The sequence below is a fragment of the Oncorhynchus gorbuscha genome, linkage group LG20 (assembly GCF_021184085.1).
Source record: "Oncorhynchus gorbuscha isolate QuinsamMale2020 ecotype Even-year linkage group LG20, OgorEven_v1.0, whole genome shotgun sequence".
NCBI classification, from domain to species: Eukaryota; Metazoa; Chordata; class Actinopteri; order Salmoniformes; family Salmonidae; genus Oncorhynchus; species Oncorhynchus gorbuscha.
This window is the reverse complement of record NC_060192.1, coordinates 45,436,936-45,446,935: the sequence shown is the minus strand read 5'-3', so window position 1 is coordinate 45,446,935 and position 10,000 is coordinate 45,436,936. Positions and strand designations below refer to the sequence as shown.

Sequence of the window (10,000 nt, the reverse complement as noted above, 5' to 3'; positions counted from 1 at the left end):
CTAGGCCACAGCGACTAGGCCACAGCGACTAGGCAACAGCGACTAGGCCACAGCGAGTAGGCCACAGGGGCAGAACGACAAATTTTTACCTTGTCAGCTCGTGGATTCGAATCAGCAACCTTTCAGTTATTGGCCCAACGCTCTAACCACTAGACTCCTGCCACCTGCCACCCCACAAGGTTAACCACTAGACTCTAACCACTAGGCTCTAACCTCTAGGCTCTAACCACACGGCTCTAACCACTAGACTCTAACCACTAGGCTACCTGCTGCACCACTAGGCTAACCGCTAGACTCTAACCACTAGGCTCTAACCTCTAGGCTCTAACCACACGGCTCTAACCACTAGGCTACCTGCTGCACCACTAGGCTAACCGCTAGACTCTAACCACTAGGCTCTAACCACTAGGCTCTAACCACTAGACTCTATCCACTAGGCTCTAACCACTAGACTATCCACTAGGCTCTAACTACTAGGCACTATCCACTAGACTCTATCCACTAGGCTCTAACCACTAGGCTCTAACCACTAGGCTCTAACCACTAGACTCTAACCACTAGGCTCTAACCACTAGGCCCTAACCACTAGACTCTATCCACTAGGCTCTATCCACTAGACTCTAACCACTAGGCTCTAACCACTAGGCTCTAACCACTAGGCTCTATCCACTAGACTCTAACCACTAGGCCCTAACCACTAGACTCTATCCACTAGGCTCTATCCACTAGACTCTAACCACTAGGCTCTAACCACTAGGCTCTAACCACTAGGCTCTATCCACTAGACTCTAACCACTAGGCTCTAACCACTAGGCTCTATCCACTACACTCTAACCACTAGGCTCTATCCACTAGACTCTAACCACTAGGCCCTAACCACTAGGCTCTATCCACTAGACTCTAACCACTAGACTCTATCCACTAGACTCTATCCACTAGACTCTATCCACTAGACTCTATCCACTAGACTCTATCCACTAGACTCTAACCACTAGACTCTATCCACTAGACTCTAACCACTAGACTCTATCCACTAGACTCTAACCACTAGACTCTAACCACTAGACTCTATCCACTAGACTCTAACCACTAGACTCTAACCACTAGACTCTATCCACTAGGCTCTATCCACTAGACTCTAACCACTAGACTCTATCCACTAGGCTCTATCCACTAGACTCTAACCACTAGACTCTATCCACTAGACTCTATCCACTAGACTCTATCCACTAGACTCTAACCACTAGACTCTAACCACTAGGCTCTATCCACTAGGCTCTATCCACTAGACTCTAACCACTAGACTCTAACCACTAGACTCTATCCACTAGGCTCTAACCACTAGGCTCTAACCACTAGGCTCTAACCACTAGGCTCTAGCCCCGTTGGAAAATCGAAATGGACTGTTTGAAAAGGTAAATCACATGTTTATTGAGCGTACCCCAGACGATATTGCACCCCAGTTTGAGAATAGCTGGCGAAGATCATAACAATCATTGTGCTGTTTTATCTTATTTCAAGATGGCGGCCGGGCAGCTCAGCTGAGCGTGTTGTGTCACACGGTTTGTTTATTTCAATTTATTTATTTTTATTACTTAGAAAAACTGTTATTAAGCTGCGAGTGGTGTCATTAAACACCAGGTAAAACACTACAAGATCAGAGCGTGTTTTCTACGCGAGGAGACAGTGGTGCCCTCCATGAAAACCGGGAGAGGATACATCTGCGCTGTGACTGACTGTCTAGACACATTGGGCCGACTAGCCGTGAATACTTCTCCATGTTCAGTTTTTTTTTCCAGGAGTCTTCTGACTCCTCTCCTGCCTTGTTGTGCTGTGTGTTGGAAGCCAGAGTTCGGTATCTGCGCTGTGACATAACGTCTAGATGCGTTGCGTTTGCTAGCCCAGGATACCCCCGTTGGGTGTACTCGCCATCGGTGAATGGCCGGTTTGTTGGGCCTGTTGCTGCCTCACTGTGCGGTATGCTACTGCAAGGCGACTGGGCGCATTGACCAGACCCACTCACTGGGCACATTGACCAGACCCACTCACTGGGCACATTGACCAGACCCACTCACTGGGCGCATTGACCAGACCCACTCACTGGGCACATTGACCAGACCCACTCACTGGGCGCATTGACCAGACCCACTCACTGGGCACATTGACCAGACCCACTCACTGGGCACATTGACCAGACCCACTCACTGGGCACATTGACCAGACCCACTCACTGGGCACATTGACCAGACCCACTCACTGGGCACATTGACCAGACCCACTCACTCAGCACATTCCTGCAGCAGCTGTTGAACGCGCTGGCATTCCAAGGCAGGAACTTGGTTTCTACCAGCTACAGCTGAACAGTTTTTTTTAGGGCATTTAAGGTTTTTAAAGACTGACTTAGTTTTGCTTTCATTCTAGTGAATTGTTGGTACTTATAGGTGATTTAAACTGGGACTGTTTAAACTCAGAGGCCATTAGAGGACTTTTTACACAAATGATAAATGCAGTCACAAGACTCAATCCCAAAGACATCTCTAAATCAACACTTATTGATGTTATTCCAACTAACAATCAGCATATATACTCAGCCGTTGGTATTTTCTCTAATGATTTAAGTGATCATTGTGCAGCTGCTTGCATTAGAGACACCAAAATCCCCAAAGTGCCGTCTCAGTTCATAACCAAATGACCTTTTAGGCAGTTCTGTGAGCAGACACTCTAGACCACATATGTCAGAGTCAAGGCCCGCGGGCCCTCCGTCCATTTGACTTTGACACCCCTGCTCTAGACTAACTGGGAGAGGAGGGCCCTTATTACAGATATCGAAGAGGAGTTCTCCTATTTTCATTCCATGTTTTCTTATATCTATGATAAACACGCCCCTCTCAAAAAGTACCGGGTAAGAGGTAGAGACAATCCCTGGTTTACAGGGGAATTATCTGATTTGATCCAGAAATACACAGTGGGCCAAAGACAGAAAGGGTCATTCCCAGGCAGAATGCCAGTTATTCAGGGTACTGAGATACAGATCTTCACAGGGTCCTTTGCTGCTGTTCTGGGATTGTTTGTACAGATGAACGTGGGTAATTCCCAGTTATTCAGGGTACTGAGATACAGATCTTCACAGGGTCCTTTGCTGCTGTTCTGGGATTGTTTGTACAGATGAACGTGGGTAATTCCCAGTTATTCAGGGTACTGAGATACAGATCTTCACAGGGTCCTTTGCTGCTGTTCTGGGATTGTTTGTACAGATGAACGTGGGTAATTCCCAGTTATTCAGGGTACTGAGATACAGATCTTTACAGGGTCCTTTGCTGCTGTTCTGGGATTGTTTGTACAGATGAACGTGGGTAATTCCCAGTTATTCAGGGTACTGAGATACAGATCTTCACAGGGTCCTTTGCTGCTGTTCTGGGATTGTTTGTACAGATGAACGTGGGTAATTCCCAGTTATTCAGGGTACTGAGATACAGATCTTCACAGGGTCCTTTGCTGCTGTTCTGGGATTGTTTGTACAGATGAACGTGGGTAATTCCCAGTTATTCAGGGTACTGAGATACAGATCTTCACAAGGTCCTTTGCTGCTGTTCTGGGATTGTTTGTACAGATGAACGTGGGTAATTCCCAGTTATTCAGGGTACTGAGATACAGATCTTCACAGGGTCCTTTGCTGCTGTTCTGGGATTGTTTGTACAGATGAACGTGGGTAATTCCCAGTTATTCAGGGTACTGAGACACGGATCTTCACAAGGTCCTTTGCTGCTGTTCTGGGATTGTTTGTACAGATGAACGTGGGTAATTCCCAGTTATTCAGGGTACTGAGATACAGATCTTCACAGGGTCCTTTGCTGCTGTTCTGGGATTGTTTGTACAGATGAACGTGGGTAATTCCCAGTTATTCAGGGTACTGAGATACAGATCTTCACAGGGTCCTTTGCTGCTGTTCTGGGATTGTTTGTACAGATGAACGTGGGTAATTCCCAGTTATTCAGGGTACTGAGATACAGATCTTCACAAGGTCCTTTGCTGCTGTTCTGGGATTGTTTGTACAGATGAACGTGGGTAATTCCCAGTTATTCAGGGTACTGAGATACAGATCTTCACAAGGTCCTTTGCTGCTGTTCTGGGATTGTTTGTACAGATGAACGTGGGTAATTCCCAGTTATTCAGGGTACTGAGATACAGAAATGTAAAAAAGCTTCTATTATGAATCTACCAAGGCAAACCTCAATAACAATTTATTTGGCAATGAACTCAATCCTAACATCTCGAATGAGTCTGTGAATTAAATTGCCGCGTGCTGGTCTACGGTTCATCTATTTCCTTTTACAGAGATTGAGTTTTCAGAAGTTGTAAAGGCACTTAAATCTATTGATATAAAGAAAGCAGGTTAAAAGGTTAAAGGTAAAAAAAAAATGTTTAACTCACAGTTGAAAGACTTTCTTTGTAATAACTCAGTTTTATCTCAATTACTGTTGGGTTTTAGAGGCAAGCATAGTACAATTACTGTTGGGTTTTAGAGGCAAGCATAGTACAATTACTGCTGTAAGTACGGTTGTAGATGATATTCTAGATGCTCAGGACAAGAATCTCTGTGTTTCACTTTTTATTGATTTATCGAAGGCCTTGGACACTGTTGACCACACCCTGCTGTTGGCCTTCAACACTGTTGACCACACCCTGCTGTTGACCACACCCTGCTGTTGGCCTTCAACACTGTTGACCACACCCTGCTGTTGACCACACCCTGCTGTTGACCACACCCTGCTGTTGACCATACCCTGCTGTTGGCCTTGGACACTGTTGACCACACCCTGCTGTTGGCCTTCAACACTGTTGACCACACCCTGCTGTTGACCACACCCTGCTGTTGGCCTTCAACACTGTTGACCACACCCTGCTGTTGGCCTTGGACACTGTTGACCATGTCCTGCTGTCGATCACACCCTGCTGTTGGTCTTCAACACTGTTGACCATGCCCTGCTGTTGGCCTTCAACACTGTTGACCATGCCCTGCTGTTGGTCTTCAACACTGTTGACCATGCCCTGTTGTTGGCCTTCAACACTGTTGACCATACCCTGTTGTCGGCCTTCAACACTGTTGACCACGTCCTGCTGTTGACCATGCCCTGTTGTCGGCCTTCAACACTGTTGACCACGCCCTTCTGTTGACCATGCCCTGTTGTTGGCCTTCAACACTGTTGACCACGCCCTGCTGTTGTATAAACTAAAAAAGGTTGGTTTAAATGTTGATGCGTTGGATTGGTTCCAGAACTACCTGTCTGACAGAACACAGTGTGTTAGCTCAGGAGTTTACAAGGCTTACAAAAGGAGTTCCCCAGGGCTCCATTCTAGGTCCAATCCTTTTTACACTGTATATAAATGATAAAGGGAAGACTGTTGACTCTGCAAATCTCCATCTGTATGCCGATGACACAATTATTGATTCTAGAGCATCTAATATTGATAAGGCTTTTCAGGACTTACAGTTGGCCTTTGACGTTATTAAAAGGCAGCTTATTTGGAAATTGAAAACAAAATGTAATAGTTTTCTCTTCTCTGGAAGTAGACAGATGGAGTCAATTGCAGATTTGAACTATAAATGGCCAGCTGTCACGCCCTGGCCATAGAGAGGCTTTTATTCTCTATTTTGGTTAGACCAGGGTGTGATTAGGGTGGGCATTCTAGTTTCTTTTTTTCTATGTTTTCTGTCTATCGTTGTCTCTGATTAAGAATCATACTTAGGCAGCTTTTCCCACCTGTGGTTTGTGGGTAGTTGTTTTGTGTTTTGTGTTTCTGCACCAGACAGAACTGTTCTGTTTTGTTCCACTTTGTTGTTTTGTTTCAGTGTTCAGTTTTTATTAATAATCATGAACATGTACCACGCTGCGCTGCGGTCCTCTTCTTCAGACGAGCGTTACACCAGCAAATTGATAGGGTGACCTCCTATAAGTATCTTGGGATTTGGTTAGATGGCTTGGGCATCTAGTGACTACAGTCCATCCATCTAATGCCCTGGGCGTTGTGCCTAAAAACAGACCTTAGCCGTGGTATATTGGCCATATACCACACCTCCTCTGGCCTGATTGCTTAATTATAAAACCATGATATCTTGAACGTCATTGTTATGTAGTAATATGCACGGGTGTGATCGTTGTATGAATGAATCACAAGCCGTCCTAATGCAGTATTATCTTCACAGTAAAACACCACTATTATGGCTATTCATCATTCTTAAACAGTAAAATAGATTATTTAGCTATCCTAAAGAGGAGGATTATCCTTCTGGTTCATTCATGAACAGGTGGTGAGGAGATCCATTCTGTTACTTGTTATTCGTGTCAGTTGAACACTGAATACCCAGCACTAGTTGCTCACGCTGCTTTGGTGGCTAACAGAGTGGTAACAGACGTGCTCGATGGAATGCGTTATCACGTGATGTTGCCAGGTCGGCAGCTGCCTTTGGATTAGGACCTCTGTTAGGAAACAGCCACAGTCATTAGCCCGTCCTGGCGAGGGTGGAGCCACTGGGCAGCACAATGCAACCCTGGAATGAACAGGCAAATAGGAGAACATGCACAATGCAACCCTGGAATGAACAGGCAAATAGGAGAACATGTGGTGGACCCTCTGTTAAATTATTGAGGTAGAAATATGGAGAGAGAAGATAACCTCCCGCGTTACGACATCAGCCAGTATTGTAATCTGACATGTCACCATCTAGGAGTTGTATTTCTATGAACTGCCAGTGTAGCGAGAGAGACTTTACCACACAGTTCTACGTCGTACATTTCTGCCTGCCTGAACGGCAAGAGCTCAGGTGAAAACACGAGACGACCCTGAGGATGGACAGAACATCACTCAGAGATGTACAAAAACTAAATAACAGTCAACACTCTTTCCTTTCCTAACATGACCTTAATGGATTGTAAATAAGTCAGTTGACTGTCCGAGGATGGAACTACCACATGAGTTGCAACATCTTCACGTCGCTACGCCGACCGCGCAAACAAGCTACGCTAGTCCTGTTCGTTGTCACAATGGAACGTGCAGCATCAGAGGGGTCAGTTTTTTTCAAGTTTTCTACAATATTATTGGTCTATTATCATGTCAATCAACGCTTGAATAGAAACGTAGTTTACACCCCGGATATTAATGCCAACATTCTCTACAGTCCCATTCGTTTTCATTACAGCCTGAGTATTAATGCCAACAGTCTCTACAGTCCCATTAGTTGTCATTACAGCCTGAGTATTAATGCCAACAGTCTCTACAGTCCCATTAGTTTTCATTACAGCCTGAGTATTAATGCCAACAGTCTCTACAGTCCCATTAGTTTTCATTACAGCCTGAGTATTAATGCCAACAGTCTCTACAGTCCCATTAGTTTTCATTACAGCCTGAGTATTAATGCCAACAGTCTCTACAGTCCCATTAGTTTTCATTACAGCCTGAGTATTAATGCCAACAGTCTCTACAGTCCCATTAGTTTTCATTACAGCCTGAGTATTAATGCCAACAGTCTCTACAGTCCCATTAGTTTTCATTACAGCCTCTTAATGCCAACAGTCTCTACAGTCCCATTAGTTTTCATTACAGCCTGAGTATTAATGCCAACAGTCTCTACAGTCCCATTAGTTTTCATTACAGCCTGAGTATTAATGCCAACAGTCTCTACAGTCCCATTAGTTTTCAATGCCACAGCCTTATTAATGCAACAGTCTCTACAGTCCCATTAGTTTTCATTACAGCCTGAGTATTAATGCCAACAGTCTCTACAGTCCCATTAGTTTTCATTACAGCCTGAGTATTAATTCTCTACAGTCCCATCCCATTAGTTTTCATTACAGCCTGAGTATTAATGCCAACAGTCTCTACAGTCCCATTAGTTTTCATTACAGCCTGAGTATTAATGCCAACAGTCTCTACAGTCCCATTAGTTTTCATTACAGCCTGAGTATTAATGCCAACAGTCTCTACAGTCTTAGTTGTCATAGTTTTCATTACAGCCTGAGTATTAATGCCAACAGTCTCTACAGTCCCATTAGTTTTCATTACAGCCTGAGTATTAATGCCAACAGTCTCTACAGTCCCATTAGTTTTCATTACAGCCTGAGTATTAATGCCAACAGTCTCTACAGTCCCATTAGTTTTCATTACAGCCTGAGTATTAATGCCAACAGTCTCTACAGTCCCATTAGTTGTCATTACAGCCTGAGTATTAATGCCAACAGTCTCTACAGTCCCATTAGTTGTCATTGTGGAACGGTGTTAGTCAACGCTGTGTTGTTTTGGTCCAGGCTCACAGTGGTTTGGATTGTAAACTAAGGCCAAGCGTTGACAGCTTCACTTGCTGTGTTGGTGACATCAAAGGCAAACTGAGGTGTTGTTTAACTGTTGTTAGCACATGGGTAGATTTTTACTCGTTTGAAGAACATTCAAAATTCACAAACAGTGAATTTCTCATTAGAACAAAACGTATAAGATCTCCTAAGACTGTGTTTACCACAGATCTTATTTTCGGGCCTTTACCCAGAAACCCCCCCCAAATCCCCATGAATTCCTCATAGCCGTTGCCCAACAAGCCGTGGCAGAGTCCCTCCAAAACAGAGGCCATTACTATTTCTCTCTATTGAAACCAGACCCGAGACACTGTAGGGTTTTGGAGCCTCTTCCCACCTCCTCTCTCTTGTTCCAGGTGTTGGGATATATCGCCAAAGGATCCTTTGGTCCCATTCTGAAGGTGAAGGACAAGGCCAAGCAGAAAACCTACGCTGTCAAGGTAACCCTCCAATAGCACTTTACACTCGCATGCATATCATATCCATTACAGACCAAAAGTATGTGGACACCTGTTCATCAAAAATCTAATTCCAAAATCATGGGCATTAATATGGAGTTGGTCCCTCCCTTTTGCTGCTATAACAGCCTCCACTCTTCTGGGAAGGCTTTCCACTAGATGTTGGAACATTGCTGCTATAACAGTCTCCACTCTTCTGGGAAGGCTTTCCACTAGATGTAGGAACATTGCTGCTATAACAGCCTCCACTCTTCTGGGAAGGCTTTCCACTAGATGTAGGAACATTGCTGCTATAACAGCCTCCACTCTTCTGGGAAGGCTTTCCACTAGATGTAGGAACATTGCTGCTATAACAGCCTCCACTCTTCAGGGAAGGCTTTCCACTAGATGTTGGAACATTGCTGCTATAACAGCCTCCACTCTTCTGGGAAGGCTTTCCACTAGATGTTGGAACATTGCTGCTATAACAGCCTCCACTCTTCTGGGAAGGCTTTCCACTAGATGTTGGGACATTGCTGCTATAACAGCCTCCACTCTTCTGGGAAGGCTTTCCACTAGATGTTGGTACATTGCTGCTATAACAGCCTCCAGTCTTCTGGGAAGGCTTTCCACTAGATGTTGGAACATTGCTGCTATAACAGCCTCCACTCTTCTGGGAAGGCTTTCCACTAGATGTTGGAACATTGCTGCTATAACGGCCTCCACTCTTTTGGGAAGGCTTTCCACTAGATGTTGAAACATTGCTGCTATAACAGCCTCCACTCTTCTGGGAAGGCTTTCCACTAGATGTACGAACATTGCTGCTATAACAGCCTCCACTCTTCTGGGAAGGCTTTTCACTAGATGTTGGAACATTGCTGCTATAACAGCCTCCACTCTTCTGGGAAGACTTTCCACTAGATGTTGGTACATTGCTGCTATAACAGCCTCCACTCTTCTGGGAAGGCTTTCCACTAGATGTTGGGACATTGCTGCTATAACAGCCTCCACTCTTCTGGGAAGGCTTTCCACTAGAGTTGGAACATTGCTGCTATAACAGCCTCCACTCTTCTGGGAAGGCTTTCCACTAGATGTTGGGACATTGCTGCTATAACAGCCTCCACTCTTCTGGGAAGGCTTTCCACTAGATGTTGGTACATTGCTGCTATAACAGCCTCCACTCTTCTGGGAAGGCTTTCCACTAGATGTTGGAACATT

The 10,000-nt window shown here is 44.9% G+C and overlaps 1 protein-coding gene across 2 annotated transcripts in view; it reads left to right on the top strand.

The window, feature by feature from the left end:
- rskrb (ribosomal protein S6 kinase related b) overlaps positions 1 to 10,000 on the top strand; it is a 55,619-nt gene that overhangs the window by 6,515 nt on the left and 39,104 nt on the right. For both annotated transcript variants that reach the window (XM_046317684.1, XM_046317683.1), the window contains exon 3: positions 8,702 to 8,785. In XM_046317684.1, the coding sequence (XP_046173640.1) occupies positions 8,702 to 8,785 (84 nt within the window). The remainder of the gene's footprint in view (positions 1 to 8,701; positions 8,786 to 10,000) is intronic.